Source organism: Temnothorax longispinosus, chromosome 12 (assembly GCF_030848805.1).
Source record: "Temnothorax longispinosus isolate EJ_2023e chromosome 12, Tlon_JGU_v1, whole genome shotgun sequence".
In the NCBI taxonomy this organism is placed as follows: domain Eukaryota; kingdom Metazoa; phylum Arthropoda; class Insecta; order Hymenoptera; family Formicidae; genus Temnothorax; species Temnothorax longispinosus.
In genome coordinates, this window is record NC_092369.1 from 13,791,510 (window position 1) to 13,809,059 (window position 17,550).

The 17,550-nt window shown below is 40.0% G+C and overlaps 1 protein-coding gene across 3 annotated transcripts; it reads left to right on the forward strand.

Moving 5' to 3' along the window:
* Positions 1-657: 657 nt before the first annotated feature.
* Nsyb (neuronal Synaptobrevin) lies at positions 658-17,195 on the forward strand. 3 transcript variants are annotated; one of them, XM_071795353.1, is made up of 6 exons: positions 665-845; positions 5,801-6,018; positions 6,897-6,976; positions 7,067-7,118; positions 7,993-8,051; positions 11,140-15,503. In XM_071795353.1, coding segments are annotated over exons 1-5 (366 nt in total). In that variant the 5' UTR covers positions 665-843; the 3' UTR covers positions 8,007-8,051; positions 11,140-15,503. The 3 variants fall into 3 exon arrangements, with proteins under 3 accessions (XP_071651453.1, XP_071651454.1, XP_071651452.1); XM_071795352.1 differs by lacking the exon at positions 7,993-8,051 and having other exon boundaries at positions 658-845; XM_071795351.1 differs by lacking the exons at positions 7,993-8,051; positions 11,140-15,503 and adding an exon at positions 16,244-17,195 and having other exon boundaries at positions 669-845.
* The last annotated feature ends 355 nt before the right edge of the window (positions 17,196-17,550 follow it).

Sequence of the window (17,550 nt, forward strand, 5' to 3'; positions counted from 1 at the left end):
TTAAATCTATTTTACCGCATGTAGAAGAGCAAGAATCATCGTGATACGTATTCCACGCTGATTGTTTGTTCTAGGCGAGACGCGCGTGCTTCAAGTAACCCTCGATCGTATATAGAAAGCGAAAACAAGATGACAGGATTAAGCAGAACAATTTCAAATCGTTTATCCACGTAAGACGAAGTCGTGGAGGAACGCGCGTGGCACCTTATGCTCGCGGAAACGTTCCTGGCGGCCGTGTAGGGTGTGTTCGCGCATGAGGGTTGCGAGTTGCGAGGCCATGCGAGGCGGCATCGCGGCATCGCGAGACCATTTATCGACCAAAGTCAGGCCGCACGCCGCACGTGCGCAATCGCGGCAGGGTTGGCGTGTCGTCGTCCATCGACCCTGCAGCCTCGAGAGATCGACTCGCTCGGCCTGACCGCCGTGCTTTCGAAAGCGCGTACCCCGCGTATCGCCGTACCCCGGGTCTTCCTCGCGGAAAATCGGCCGATCGCGCGTTCGAAGGTGCTCCCGCGAGCGGTCGCGACCTGGGAACGCGAGCGGAACACGATCGCGACAAACGCGCGAGGGGGAAAATCAAAGTTCGAGGGTGGACAATCGAGATATATCGCTCGGTCGCACGCGTGCGCGCGTCCGTGCCGACGATATCACACGGCGGCGTGCCGCCTGGAAATTTTATCAATACCGCGGCGGCCATCTAGTCTCGCTGGCAGTCGCTCGCGAAAAGTTACGCGCCGAACTCCGTACGACCGACCGGGGGTGTCGCCGAGCGAGTCGATCGACAAATCGACGAGGATTACCGTACGGAACAGAGAGAACCCGAGGCGACCAAATACGAGCAGCATGTGAGTAGACGTGTAATACGCGGGTTTCGAACACGCGCGTTCCGGAGGAGACCGAATGAAACCTCCCAGGACGTCGCGGTGCGGTACCCCGAGGTGTACGTACCGGATACGCTTCCCGCTGAAGTAGCCTCATCGACGAAGCGGACGAAGCCTCGCGAGATCATCGGGGACACCGAGCGGCGTCGTAAAGCCCGAAATCGGGACGACGCGACGCGACGCTTCTAACTTTCGCTTCGCGCCCGTTACGATGATACAAATGGCGCGTGCTTCGTGGAGCTGCATCGAGAGTCAATTCCGTGGCCATTCCGTGGCCGTAAGCGAGAGTCGAAGGCACTAACGTTAAATAGCCGTGTCTCTTTAAGCGGGCCTTTACACAAGACTGTGACGCATAAGTAGATCAATGAGCGATTAGAGTAGAGTGGTCAACTATAACACAGAAACTACTCCGTGCTCTATAGCAACTCGGTCGACGATTTACCCGCGAGAAGCAGGTTCGGCGAGAAGGTGCGCGGCGATCGATGACGTTTGCGGGTATGAATGCGCAAAACCGTGTAAGGATCGCGTAAGGGAGCTCGCGGCGACTCGGCGATGAGGTGGGCGAGACGCGCCGTTACCGCGACGCGTCAGTAAGATGCGTTTTAAGACGCAATTGCCGAGGCTTGTCGCCGCCAATCGATCCTCCTCGCACGACCCGTCCGTCCGCGGCATACGGCACACGTTCCGAGTTCCGATAGAGTACAACGGAGCTCCCGACTCCCGAGACCCGGCACGGTCTCGTAACTTGCTTTCGAGGAAAATTAATCGAAACGCGGCCCACACCGCCCGCGACCCTTCGAACCTTTCAAGGGATGCGCGCACCATCATAATGCATCGACCCCATTCAACGCGAATCTTTTATCTGGGCTACTGGAAGGTATAGATAGGTAGCAAGTCGATCGTGGAAGAAATATTGACGAAACGGGCACGTCGCGCGAGAAAATTTCCGTACCTCTATCAATTAAGTTACGGTCGTGTTTCAGAATCGTTAACTTCTGGCGTTAATTATTGTATGTTTTGATAGACTCGTTTATTTATTTATTTGTTAATAGCGGCAATAGAGAAAACTACACGAACGCGGTAGTCGAATTGCAATGCGATGACTACGTTAATTAATCTCACTTTTGAACGCACTATTATATAGCATTTCTATTTCCAACTTTTCTCATTATAACCTTTCGCATTCGGCTTCCGTCCATCCAGCTTGATTATACGCATTATATTCATTCAGCCAATCGAGGCGACGTATTTGTAAGTAATGTCATTGTTATCTACTCGAATATTTCGCGATCTTGGATAATCTCGATAGGAGGGGTGATTCAAACAGGATGATTCAAGCGTCGTCCATCGTTACGCCTACACGCCGTTGGCAAGTAACCGTGGAAGCGCGTGGAACTTGATCTTTTCGAAGGACACATGATAATTTCGGGCCGCTTTGCAGTCGCGATGCGGGAGAGATTAAAAAGCGATATCGAGCACACGTTATCGATTCTCTTCCCATCCGCCAAGCTTCTCGCCTCTTTGTTTACGAGTAATCGCGATAAGAATAATCGTGAGATCAGCGCGATCGCGATTAGCGCGCTTGTCGCGCGTTCTTTGCGCGCTCGCCGTGATCGCCGGCAGATTAATTGCGATCGCTTAATTGCGATTATATGTGTATACATACACACATGTAGTCGCCGGGATCAATCGCGCGAAACGCGGCGCACTGCTACTACATGTCGGCTCGCAGTTTCTATATTTAGATAATCAATGATGAGCACATTTACGGCAATGCTCTATGGAGCTTTGCTAGACAGAAAGGTGCGCGTGTTCGTACGTAACTTACACACGCATTGCGACCCGGGTGGCGAACAATGAACCGTTCGCCGGATTGTTCGTGCGTCGATCATAGACGACGAAATCCTCAGGGCGGTGGCAAACCGCGGTGTACCCATTGCATGTAATTTGGTCCTTGAGAGCTCCGATAGTTTAATGGACGTACCGCTTTCTTTTGACACGGTTTCTATAATTCATCGGAAAACTGTTGGTGATATAAAATTTTTTTACCAAATTAACATCTCACATAAATTCGACAATTTTTACAATGATTAATTTGATATATCACGTTGCTACATTAATTTGATCTATTTTATGTCGTATTTTCATTATTTAAGTATTTTATAATATTTGCAAGTAATTTGGTCCTAAACGGTACCAAATGGATTTCGTAAGGTTAATTAATCGCAAAGAAGAAGATAAATATAAAAAGACTTTTTAAGCGTATCACTGTGTTCTAAGCGGTGAAATGTAAATCCCATAAGTATTCACGGTTCAATAATGAGAATGAAGAGCAATACCGCGATCGATATATTATGTCCATTATATATGTATCTATTTTACGTCATAGGGTGAATATTTCTTGACTTTTGCGCGTAGGATTCATAGCTGCAGCGATCGCAAAGTATGTCGATATATGTATATATCGAATACCTATATTGTAATAAAATAAACAATAACAGCAGGAATTTTCACATTACGCCGGAAAAGCATTTCACTAAATCAAAAACGTCATCTACGTTTTTGAAAATAAATCCTTTTATCTCAATCTCGTGATAAATAAATATATTGAAACAGTCTACAACAATAACAGCGGAAATTTTCGAGCCACGTCAAACAAGTATTTCGACGATGAACAACCAAGTTGCACTGATAAATAGAAATGTCGCAAACATTCGTTGAATTAGATAACGGTATAATGATTACTGTTTTTATCGATCATTCTGCTAAAATGCTGGAATCAACTGGAATTACGTCGAAATTTCGCGAGGAATGCCGGACGGCGGCGACCGTCATCTCAATGGGAACGACCGTCATCTCAATGGAGAGGAGAGGAGAGGAGAGGCGTACGTACGTACGACTCTCCTCTATGTTTAACTATTCCCACCGACGGTATTCGAATAGTCGATCGATCGGCTGTTGCTACTCGGTCGTTCGATCGCTAGGCCAAAAATAAAACCCGCAACCTATCGGCGACCGCTTTTTAATCCGTTATCGCGCGTAGCCGGCATTTTTTCCGAATCGTAACAACATCGCTAACATGTATTATTCGTAATCTTCCTGATTTACGTCACGTGTCGCTCCCCCTCTCCCCGCGACGTGAAATTTATACATATATAGTGTGAGTAATCGCGGAAGTTTTTCTGTAGAAAGAATTAATTTTCTTCATATAATACAGATCGATCGGTTTCACCGCACCGGTGTGATTACGTAATATTTTTTTCTAATTTTAGTTAGCTAATTAATTGATATATCCTTATTGATCGTCCTGTCAACGTAAATTGCAGCTTTCGTTCTCGGCGATCACTTAATTGATATGAAGAATATATATTTAACGAGATATTTAACGAACGTGGAGATTTTATGATGAAAAATAGAATGTCATGTCGGGGGAAGGAATGGAAGATCTAATTATCCCAGTACATAAGTTGTTGAGTAATTAAATTGGCATTGCTCGCAGCGGTACCGCGTAAGGTCTCTTTCTGCAAAAGGTCAGCTCGCAAAGGATGGCTCGTTGGAAACCCCGTAGAAAACAGATTTGCAGAACGACATGCATATCCATCACGTATACGTTGCTTCTCACCCTAGACATTTCCATATATAATAAATGAAAAAGGTCTGTGCATCTAATTCCGTTTAAAACATCGTTTTACACAATAGCGGATATTTTACTGCAAAGCGCTTTTCTCTCGCATATTACGTTTAAAATAAATTAAACGATGTACAATAAAAGAGGAATATCTCTACCATCTTAAACTCTAAACCATTTAATTATCTTCGAGTACGATTGATCTAAGATACCTACCCTAAATATTCCACGCGACGATTAACGAAAAATATCCTAAATATTTTACGCAACCATAATCCTTTTTTTTTTCACAAACGTATGAATAATTCATCCAAGAGCTTAGCGAAGAGCTCGTAAAGTCGCTCGCAAAGAGCGATCGCGATCATTTAACTTTGAATACTAGCGTGTACGTGCACGTGCGCTCTGGATTACAATCTCCTCTGGGGCCATACGAGTATAAACCGACATTATCAATGACCTTTTCTTTTTCCGTATCCATTTGCCTTCAACAGCCGTCACCTTTTAATTGCGAACGCGATGTGCCCTGGGATGAGACAATGTGCTCGCATCGCCGTCGCGCTTGGCCGCGTCGTATCCGTCCTAAGAAGCGAGTGGGAGGGAAACGCGTTGTCGAAGTAATACGCATCAAGTTTTTGCCATTAAACGGCGCGAATGGCGAAATCGTGTCATGAACTTTGCCCTTTTACGGTGGTTTCCACCCGCAGCTCGATATGGGGAAAACCTCACGCAGCATCCAGCACCATGGGGCAACGACGGGCACTATAATTCCCGGCTGGCGCGTCCCGGGATGAGCGACACCCACCTGCGTGTTTATTTTACTTTTTAGAACCGTCGAGAGGAGAGATATCGCGCGCGCGTATCGGGGGATTCGATGCACAAATAAATTTCACGCCGTGAACAAGCCGCGAAATGCAAGCGTATCGATAATAAATACGCATGTATTTGATAAATTACATATAAATATACGGTTTCGACGGCGTATTATATACGCGTAGCTCAGAGATATTCACCTATCGGCGCTTATTTATCTTACACCCAATTTTCGAAAATATACTGGCGTTTTCGAGGTACAGCAATTATTCTGTTTCATTGCGTTCTATTATTTTCCGAGGCATTAAATTTGGTCGAAACGCGTCGCTTATGCAAATACCCCTGCGGGAATAGGTCTATTTGTATAAACGTATAAAAGGACAACGTTTGTTTAACACAACTGTATTGTAATGACACACATTTGGATGTGACACGCTTCACACGCTATTAGTCATTTTCTCGAAATCGCGTCTTTTTTCAGGGCTACGGAGGGCGGTTTAGCACCGGATGCGGCTGCAGGTGCAGGCGCCGGTACCGACGGCATCGTCGGTGGCCCCAGGACGCCCCAGCAAATTGCCTCGCAGAAGCGGCTGCAGGCGACGCAAGCGCAAGTCGACGAGGTCGTCGACATCATGAAGACGAACGTCGAGAAGGTCCTCGAGCGCGATCAAAAGCTCTCCGAGCTCGACGATCGAGCAGGTGAGATCGATCTTCCGCGCAGCCAAAACGCTTCGCGTCAAAAATATCGACGGCAATTATTTTAAAGTTGAAAATTTAATCAACAGTTAATCCTCCAAATTAGACTCTATTCTGCCAAATTATGTGTAATTTATTTTGTTATGTTTTGTAAATTCTATTATATATATTGTCCCGTCCCGTTGCGAATACTATTTGCGCGCGCGCGCACATCAACACCAATATATTCATTAATTATTATATATGTATACGTCACTCCATTGCTCGCGCACTGCTTCTACGTCAGGTATACTTATTATTCATGGCGAATATCATTTGTTGTACGTCGAGAGATTAATTAATGCCTTGGAGGAGCAAAAATGTATATGCTGTGCTGTATCTCCGCATAAGAGAAGTATCGTACAAACTTTTAAGAAGATATATAATTGTAAGACGAATTCATGTCACGATTTATATTGCATCGCGTCACGACGCGACATCATATTGTTATTCACAACCAGCGTATCGCTACATACAGAATAGAAGCGCTAAACGGAAAATATGATCGTGGGAAGACTATACACCTTCCATTCATGGTATCGTGGCAATAAAGCAGTCCGACCCTGCGCGTCTGACTACACGTTGATATCGATTACCGTGACACGCTCGAATCGATGCCACGCTATGTGGCTTGGTGAACGTCGATCTTTTCTCACGCAATCCGCACGTACATTTATTTGCGCAAACGTATATTTTCGCCCTAATAAATTACGTTATTTATGACCCCATTCAGATTCTCGCGGAATTCTTTTTCTTTTTTACTCGAAGAATTCTTTTGTTTTCAAAGTTATATTTGAGGATGCCCGAGATAAATCCGATGACACACTCGCGTAATTTTGCAGATGCACTCCAACAAGGAGCGTCACAGTTTGAACAACAAGCAGGAAAATTGAAGAGAAAGTTTTGGCTACAGAATCTAAAGGTGAGTAAATGTTAAATTTTACAAGAGAAATATTTATGGCAATACCTCGGTATCTGAATAATACGTGTTCTGTTTGCTTTCTCTTAACAGATGATGATCATCATAGGTGTTATCGCACTCATCGTACTGGCCATCATTGTCGGTAAGTGTTTTACTGACGCACTAATGTTTGACAGCTGTCAACACTGCCACTATACGTGTTTAAATGTTTTGTGCCATCTCGTCGATGTACATCTCGTCCCGATTTCGAGCGACTAATTCAGCGTTACTTCTTTTTTTAAACGCACGTCCGTATGCGGTAAAAGTATCGACTATTTATTTAAATCGTGGAAATTAATATTCTTTTTCGTATTCGAGTTCGTATTCGATAAATATGGATTTTTATCGCGATTGGACCAACTCCCGTACAGTTTACGATTTGAAAATTTATCGTGTTACATCTGAATCAGTCGTTCCTGTCTAATGTCTCTCTGTCGATCTATACCCTTTGTATTAACAATAAGGAAACGTCTACGTACGGACGATTGTGTTTGCACGATGCGAAGTGACGAACGAAATGTTGTTCCGCGGATTTGCATAGCTTTTGAGAAATTCCTTCGAAGAGATCTTTTGAGGTTTCTCAAAAAAATGTGAAACAAACTGTTTATCGTGCTTTGCCTGAAAATTACGTCGACTATACTTGGCCTCGATTCATCTTCACGAAACTTTATCGAAAATATCATACTTGCGAGCATCTCTTTTCTCTATATACCGGAATAATTTTCGCTTCAAATCTTACGAAAGTTCTATTTCCTAACGATATCATTCTCGTGCATTTTATGGACGAAATAAGAGTAGTATATATTACTTTTAATGCAAGAACACGTCTTTATCGCGCGAGATATAAAATGCGCGAGAAAGATGCCACTATACAGTGTAATCCGTCTGAAAAAAAAAAATGGCGTTACTCTGTCTCCTTTTTGTTCATTCATCATCTAACACGTATGAAATGTATGTATTTCTCTTTTCCCGTCTAGCGAACTTCATGTAGGCGCGCTGATTGGTGGAAGAGATTTGTGTGTGAGTGAGTCTGAAGGTAGAAAGCAAAACAATTGCGACATTGCGTATCGCTGTTGTTTCTCACCCTGTTTCTCTTTTTTACTTGTCGTAGAAAATGTATACCTGAACCCGTACGTTTTTCCGATTACATTCTCGTTGTTTACCATCCAACACGTAAAAACTCCTCTCACTCCGATATTTCAAAATTGTCCTTAATTTTGATAATGTCACGTATCAAGCGTTGCCAGTTTTATAAAAACTTTTGTTATTACCGGATATTTTGTTTAAAAATAATAGCCATTTTAGTTTGCTGAAATTATTATTAAGCTTATAGTTAGACGCACTTGGTAATAGAGCATGATTATTAACTGTCACGCACATGATAATTGTGACATACAATTATTACCACTATAATATTTTATTATTATCATCATAATTTTTATCACACGTGGTTTTATTTGCAAAAAATGTGCAAATGCTTCCACGATGAATTTATAAAACTGGCATACTTAGTCGGTGTCTGCCTGTGATAGGTACTTGCTGTATCTGTACATGTTGCTACATGTATTCCTTCCATAAGAACTCTCCACCAGTGTCGTTGCATATTTATGAATCACCGATCTAATTGGGAAGCGTTCCAATTAAGAATCGCCATGGCGAGATACACCGCGAGCCTTCATAAATCTTCGACGACGTCCTTATTCCCTTCTCTTATCACATCACAGCGTGCAAGTCAACGTCAAGTGTAAACATTTAAACAATACGTAAAAGTTGCCGTTATACATATATCTTCCCGCTAGGAATTTTCTTAACATTTTCTGACATTTGAGCGTCTCTTTAAAGTCCACAAGACGGAATAAACTGACGCACGAGAAAATCGCTCTATAATAACTTTAACAATTCCAAGACAACGTTACAACATATCTGTCACAAATTCGATGTTGACTAAAGTCTACTTTAGACGATCTATAACTCGCTAGACTTCCGGATAAAAATATATATACAATTTTTATTACACATTTCTATTTGCAGCTTCTTATATTGGGTATATTCATATGTGTTAGGTGTAGTATATTTTATATGTTTGCATTTTGGTATCTATATTCAATTATATTTCATATTAGATGACGTATAAAATTACGAGTCGAATAATATCCAGAATATCCTGACGTCTGATACGAATTACAGATCGTCTAAAGTGAACGAAATGTATTGCGTGAGTTAATTTTGACGCAAACTATCGGTTTCCTTAACGAATGCCGATGAACTTTTAAAGGGGAATGTTTTCCGAGACACGATCATACCTGACCCTTTGTGTGCGTGTTACAACTCTAATCGTTGTTATGTGTCTGTCTGTACTTTCGGTGGTATCCTCTTTCTGAAGTTGGTCCCAGGCAGTGATTTTCAATTTTCTGGTGGTCAATTAAGTCAAAGAAAAAACAAAGCGAAAAAGAGTGTGTAAACGCGTGAAACTGGTTGAACATACAGCTTCAAACATTGTGATTCGCGAACACTCTGCGGCGGCAAATAAAGAAACGATACAAAATACCACCAAGAAATGAAAACACAAGAAATGAAAACACCACAACGACAAACGACATCAACAACAAGCACAATATCGACAACAGTAAGAATTATCAAACAACTACAACTACAACAATGTTTCTGTTTAATCCTATTCTACTCTTCGGTACGGTAAGCTATGATTTTATTGTTGTACCCGATATGACTTTTCTACCTTTTTCTCTCTTCTTATCGCCAAAATGCAATTTAAATCAATTCTTCAAGCACTCTTTTTCTTAGATTTATTTCTTTTATTTATTCATTCAGCTTTACGTATTGAAAAAAAGTCCTATATATATAAATGTATAATCTGCATTTATATAGTTTTGTAAACTACATTTTTTATCCTTCATAGTTAAACATAAAGGTCGTACATTATATTTATATTATATTTATAATTTTAGTTTAAATCTTTACACATTTAATAATTTATTTAATTTCTAATTTTGCATTTATATATATAGATACGAGATATTTTAATTAATATTATGATCAATTTGTTTCATTTTTTGCATATAAAGATACATTCATGCATATTACATCCTGCATGTTTCTCTCTCTTTCTCTCCTCTCGTTCATCCTCTTTTTTTCTCTTATAAATAACATTCTTAGTACAGTGCAAAACTCATACACCGTATATATATATATGTGTATATATATATATATATATATATATATATATATATATATATATATATGTATATATATTCTCAGGATATATGCATACTTTAATAATGTGCATTCCAATATTATAAAGACGAATCAAGCAAACGTTTCTGGGACGATCTTCGCGCAACGTGCTTGACCTCTTATTACAGAGCATGTACCATCGATTTAATTATTTCTCCCTCGATTGGAAGCCGAGGTCGGCATAGCGTTGCATGGCTTGTACGTTATATGGAATGCGCCAAAAGCTTCTAACGCAAACAGTTTCATTGTCAGTCAGGAGTTCGGCCAGAATTTCCTATAAACTGCGAATTTTTTCCAAGTGTTGTGTACAATATGAAAGGGAAAAAGGCGGACTTCGGGCGGAACTTCTGACGAAAAGCGAAAGTTTATCCTGCCGCTGATAATTTTCGCAGTGGGAAGTTTATGTATCGTGTGTACCACCGAGTGGCCTCTGTATACGCATTTATGCTTCTGTACCTATTTGCATGCAATTCTTCCTTGTCCTTATGGCTAATGGATTGTTATATATAGCTTTAAACTGCGCAAGCCAATTGATTATAGTTTATCAAACGCATCGTCGTGGATATAATGGTGTAAATAAACCAGTCTTTCAATGAGAGCATTTCAAAACTACTAAAATAGACATGAACTAACATTCTGTACGATCTAGATATTGATATAGTAAATTTAAACATTTGTCCGCGATGAGCGCGATCCGCCACGAGTCTGCGCATGCGAACAATAGCGAAATAGAGAGGAAGGGAAAGAAATGGGGGAAAAAAAAAACAGATTAAAATTTGAAGAGGCGGAGACTAAGAGCAACGTGGGGGCGAATCATCGCCGTCCCTTTCCCTTATCCAGTGGAGGAGAACAAATTTTATTATTGTTTTCAGCGAGCTTCACCGGCGGCAGCAATACACAAAATTGAGCGCGAGAGCTAAAGTAAAATAACGTAACAACAACTACAACAACAACAAAAAGAGAGGTAAAAGAGGGAGAAGAGGAGGAGGAGGAGGAGAAGGAAGAAGAAGAAGAAGAAGAAGAAGAAGAAGAAGAAGAAGAAGAGTGAAGAAGAGAAAAGAGAGAGAGAGAGAGAGAGAGAGAGAGAGAGAGAGGAGAGAGACGACGGCTGATGAGATTGATTCGCGAAAAGGAGGGATAGATCTCGCAAAACGGAAATTGTGATGAGCCGTTGACGAGCTCTGCCGGAGTTCTTCGCGAACGTTCGGATCGATTGCGCGCGGGAATCGATCGATCGCCGGCCTTATTGTGATTCATCGTGAAAGGAGGAAGGATGACGGCGGATAACCGGAAGCAGGGAACGTTGATTTGAGCGGGAACAACGAAGAGAGCCGTCGCGACGACTACAGAACTTTCCTGCTGTCCTTTGTAGCGTTTCTTTTCTTTTCGGGTCGGGCAGAGGAAGTCGAGTCCACACTGAACCGACTCGATCTCCATCTCGCATGGGCGAAGGTCGCGCACGACAATTTACTGATTTCTTGGCCATTATCTCATTCAGCTATTATTATTTATATTATTGTTTAATATAATTGACGTAATTTTGTTGTTATCACAATCGTTTCGCAACAATGCGTCGTTCCGGAGAACAGTAATTTACCTCATGTGTTTCGGCGAACGCAAAATTAAGTTGAAAGTACACAGGTCTTAACGGATTTAGTCTTATCAGACAAGCGGCAAACCGGGCAAACATTGAAACATTGCAACTGATTCCATTAAAATTTCACGACTAAACGCGGCTGATTGACAAGAGATACGTGCCATGCGCATTCCTTCGTCCATCTTCGTTAATTAAGATTGTCCGAGAAAAGTTAGAAGAGATGAGAAATAGAGAAACAGTTGGTTATTGTAAACAAAGAAGCGTAAGGTTCACGAAAAAGAAGGGAGAATCGTTGTAGCGATATATAATATTTAAATATATAGGAGATATATTTAATATCTATACACATATATATGTATAAATATATACGTATACGTATATATATGTATATATTTATATATAGAAAGAAGGAGACAGGATGTCCGTAAAAACCACCATGTAAAACCTCTCCGACGAAGGCAGTTGCTGTTATAGTAAGTATAGGTTCGCCCGCATACGCGAACGCGTTCGCGACATGTATCGAGACATTTACTTTATAGACGTAAATGTAAATCACGCAAACTGTAAATAATATATCATTTGTCCTTCACGCGCCATTTATCGGATTCAATCCGCTCCAGTTATATCGAGAAGATTCACACACACACACACACACACACGCCGGTGTCCTTTGTTCCCTTGTCTCGCATCTTGCTTTTCGTTTTTCTCGCGAATTATAGAGGAAGAACAAACCGAAGGATAGAGGGACGGAAGACGAGGGAAAGGAAAAAACGAATGGGAAAAATAGCGGTAGTCGCCTGCTTTCGTCGAAGACGGCGATCAACGTTTTCGAGCAGCCTGTGTACAGAGAATCTAAAAAATAATAAAGAAAGGGGAAGAAAGGGGGGAGGTGGAGAGAAAAGGGGAGAAGAGACGAAGGGGAAAGAAACGCCTTGTTGTAGAGAGGCGCAGCAGCTATAAGTAACGTTTTAAGGCTTTAAGATGAATTATCTACAAGATGTTATGTATACATGTTAATAATAATGATGATTACGATGATAATAATAATGGTAACATTAATAATAATTATAATAAACGACGACGGAGGAAGTTGCTTTCCTCGCTTCGCGGATGCGATCGCGGCGATAGAAGAGAACGCTATCATTTTCGATTCGAGGATACCCGAGCTCGGGAAGGCTCCACCCTCGATCATTCTCTTATTGTCCATCCGCGAGATAAGACGTTAGTGACAACGGGTATATCGCGCCCGACACGCCGATTGTTCGTCGACGAGTCCGACGAGATCGTCGTCGATCTCCAACGATCCTGCCCGGTCCCCCTTCCTTCTTCCGTTCGGTCCTTACTGATTTCGGTGCTGCTGCTGCTGATTCAGCAATAATCTCGAGAGACGAAACGATCGTACTTCCGACCGCGATTCTCCGCAATTATTCCTCCCTTCGATCCCGTCCCGACGCGCGATATTTGTGGTTTATGCCTGCAGGCGCCATTCCGTCGCGACTTCCGGACGCGACAAAATTCAGAAGAGACAGAAGAGCTTTTCATCGTGTCGATCGGCAGACTATACTCGATCGACTTTGCTTTTATTGGCGCCGGGTTTCATTTTAAGAAAAATTTTAGGAAACGAGATTTGTGTGTGACAATATCAATATATCAGATATTAATTTTTTGCAATTATTAATTGATCTGATTAACCATGTACTTAATCATAGTGTTAATTGGCACTAAAATAAAATGAAGGAATCATCTATTCTTCTTCTTTCTTTTTTCAAATTCTTTCTGACGCAAATATTTGTTGCTTAGCATAATTTTATGACATTGTTAAAAAAATAATATCGATTATTGGGGAATCATTGGGGACCACGAGTTATTAATATGTGGTGCGCTTTGCTGTATCCGCGAAAATCCCAAGGATGGAGAAGCGAAGGGCCGATCGACGAATGAGAATTTCTTCGAAATTGTCGCGCGAAATGGCCGCACATCCGAGTTATAATGTTTAAAAACGATCATTCTATGTTTACGAACTTATGAACACATAGCTGTACGTCATATCTTAACCGTGTCGACGTATCCTTAATTATTAACGACGAATATGATCATGATGCTGCGCTTTCAACAATTGTACAGTATCGAATAAAAAATACACTGCGTAGTTGAATTGAAGTTATAAAGAGGCAGCGGAGAAGGGGATCGATTATAATTTTTTTCCTGTTTATTTCTAAATCAATTCGCTTCGATCGTAGAATCTTTATTGCCTTCCGCAAGCACCGACGCATTTTTGAGAATTTTATTACTAATAGTTAAAAGACACATTTCAGTTCTTTCTTTTATTTTGTGCCATTAATGCTGCATGTAAAAAGAAAGTGAGAAGAAAAGCGTCATTCGATTACGGCTGAAAAGAAGTTACGCGGTAATAATTTTTTAAACACCTATTGACGATCTCGAATATATGTATATTGCAATTCGCCTTCCAGGAAGAGGATCATTACTTATAAAGCCTAATAACCATTAAATCCAAGCAGGAGGTAAGAACAATAAACTTGCTATTGTATGCCGGTATATACACATTTTTTTATATTTATCTACTTATTTCTTAACAATTTTATTTATACTCTTTCTCACTTGATTTCATCTGTACTTCCTTTAACTAACAATCATGTTATTTTGTACTACATTTCAAAACGGTTAAATTAAATATTAACTATATACTATATATATCTTTTAAAAATATATAATTTAAAGAAGTATATTGTCACAATTATGCGGTTATTTCTTCATTTATTAATTTATTAGTGAATGTGTGTGGTCGATGTTTCTTTGTAATTAAATCCTATTATGTTCCGAATTCTTTAAATCTTTATTGATTAATGATGCAGCAATCTCATAATTATATGTATTATCAATAGTCTCGCGATACCGTAAAGATCATATTAGTAAACATGTCTTTTTATCTTTGAATTACAACTTCTACTTTTCTGTTTCCTGTGTTTTCTTTTACGAATTTTGTTCCGTCGTGTGTGACAAATACGTAAAATATGTGCTTCCATCATTGTGCATTCCATTAGATAGTTTAATATTTCACGCTGTCAGGGAGTCATCGCGTATGAATACTGCTGTTAATAATATAAATTATATAATAAATTTACGTTTCCTATGATCGTGTGATCAATAATAGAAAAGATCAGTGATATGTGTGTGTCCAATTCGCTTCGTAATCGTAGATTCGTAATTATTTTATTTGCTACTCATTCGTGCAACTGTTCCAATTTAATGTATAAATTATAAATGCCAGGCGCGCGCACACATGTCGAGATTTAAAGTAAAACGCGGCAATACCTACACGTTTGTGTGTGTGTGTGTGTGTGTGTGTGTGTGTGTGTGTGTGTGTGTGTGTGAGAGAGAGAGAGAGAGAGAGAGAAAGAGAAAGAGAGAAAGTGAGAATGAGAGAGCGAGAAAGAGAGAGAACACTCTGTAATATAACACACAACTATTCAGAAAAAAAAAGACAGAAGCAAATGAAAATATCGATACACTTCCTGCGTTTTAGCGCCATACAACCTGTATATCTTTCATTTGTCCAAATTATATGTTTCTGTGTGTTAATCGTTATAAAAGTGTGAGAATAAAAGATATCAAATACGACATATTATTTTTATGCCGTAGATAAAAGATAAATCCTCAGATACAAAGAACAGCCGAAAAAATACTTTTTCATCAACTTATTATCGACTCCTATTAATAATTATATTCTTTTCACTTTACACCTCTTCACGGAAGCTATTCAATTAATACGGAAATTTTCACAATAATAATATATATATCTACACGATCGAACTATTCTTAAATGTGCAATGATGAAAATTCTTTTCATACTGCTTAAAAAAAAATTTTTTAAGTATACTCTTTTATTATATATAATATTTCACAGAAATTCAATCTCTTTTACGAAACAGTAGCAAACAAATTAATCAATATACCAATTTTACTCTTCAATATTAGTGCAAGCAAAAAAAAACAATTAGAAAACTAAAGTGAGAGCCAGACCAACGAGCAAGCGTGAACAAGCAAGAATGAATAATTTGCTTCAATGAGTGTGAATACCGTCATACTATCAGTTTATCGAAAAAAATTATTTATTCGTGTTAGTTTACACTCGCTCGCTTAAACTGGACCAGGTTTAAAATACTTCCTTTCGTTTTAATACATAACATTTTTAATCTCCCCTCAAAGATTTAAACTATGTCGTCTGTAGGAAAAAGACTATGATGTTATATTTAACATCCCAATATATACAGGGATTTCCCCTATTGATCTCCGTTGTCATTTCACGCTCCGATATATCAATATCAGAAACTAATATAATTTTTATTTGAACGTTTCAGCGAAATTCATGCCGGAATCATCGCCTACGAACACTCCCTATCCGAACTATAATCCGAACTATCCGAACGGGCCGCCGATGGCCGGGGGACCCGGTGGAGCTACGAATACTGCAGGGACGTCGGGCGGTGCGCCAGGGGGTGGTTCGCAGCAGCCCGCCCCGCCCGCGCTCGTCGGCAACCTGGACGCCGGTATACGCATCGTATAAACGGTATGGCATGCTGGTGACACTTGGGGTAAAAGGAGAAAACGAGAAACGAGGGAGACCGACCCTGACAACGACATCTTCATCCGCGGAAATAACTGGTCGACATATTCGCTTCGGCGACCAACTCGTTTGGATCATCATCTGCACGTCGAACTATTATTTTTTCGAACTTTATGCGAATCGCTGTGATTGCAAAAATTATTTAATGTAAAACGCGAAAAAGGTTTAATGCGATGTTGTAGTCAACAACTCCTTAAACACATTCTTTGCACGATTTAATTGTCATTAGTTTTACTTTATATAATATATCGTTTTCGGCTAATATATTCTCTCGGCGCGTCTTTAAGAGATTTCAAAACTAGTTGGTGTCATTTAAAAAAAAAAGTTAATTTACTATTCATATTCTTTATGTTTTATGAAATGGAACAACATGATGCTACTTTCAACTGATATAATATAATCAAATCGTTTCAGATTCGATAAATTGTCTATACACCGATAATAACTATAAACTAAACAATAGATTTGTAAGTATAGCTATTACAAGACGCGCTTTAGCACTTAGGCTATTGATATTATATTATTATGTACGAATACCGTACGTATATTAAATTGCAATACTCCTTCAGCTGTACATCTCACCGAAAAAAGGAACAGATCTATATATTATAAATATAATAGAAATACTACATCATAGAGATATATTACTGTATGCTAGGCTTAAATAAATAACATTGTGAGAAGCAGTTCCATGTGCTTTTCCCTGTTGTAACAACAAAAGTTGTAATAGTACGTTCGTTTGAATGAATCGCACCGATTTCAAAAGTGTTATGTTCGGTGAAGAAAAAAGACCGTCACCCGTACCCTAAATTCTACTCACCAATACCATCACCAGTCATGTTTCTCAGCATGATCTGCAACAAAAAATAATACCGATTAAATTCAAGTTAAACTAAGGTATTATTAACGTAAATTAATAAATATGGTTACGTAATTATTTACTGGCAAAGCAAAGTCATTGTTTTTACCAAGTTAAACTATAATATGTAGTTTAATAAACAAATATATAAGTTTTCTTTTCTCTACGTATATCTGTCTCAT

Bases quoted from the DNA above. Each gene is read 5' to 3' on its own strand.
- Nsyb (XM_071795351.1), top strand. The intron at 6,019-6,896 runs GTGAGATCGATC...GTAATTTTGCAG, and splicing joins CGAGCTCGACGATCGAGCAG to ATGCACTCCAACAAGGAGCG. The intron at 6,977-7,066 runs GTGAGTAAATGT...TTCTCTTAACAG, and splicing joins TTTGGCTACAGAATCTAAAG to ATGATGATCATCATAGGTGT.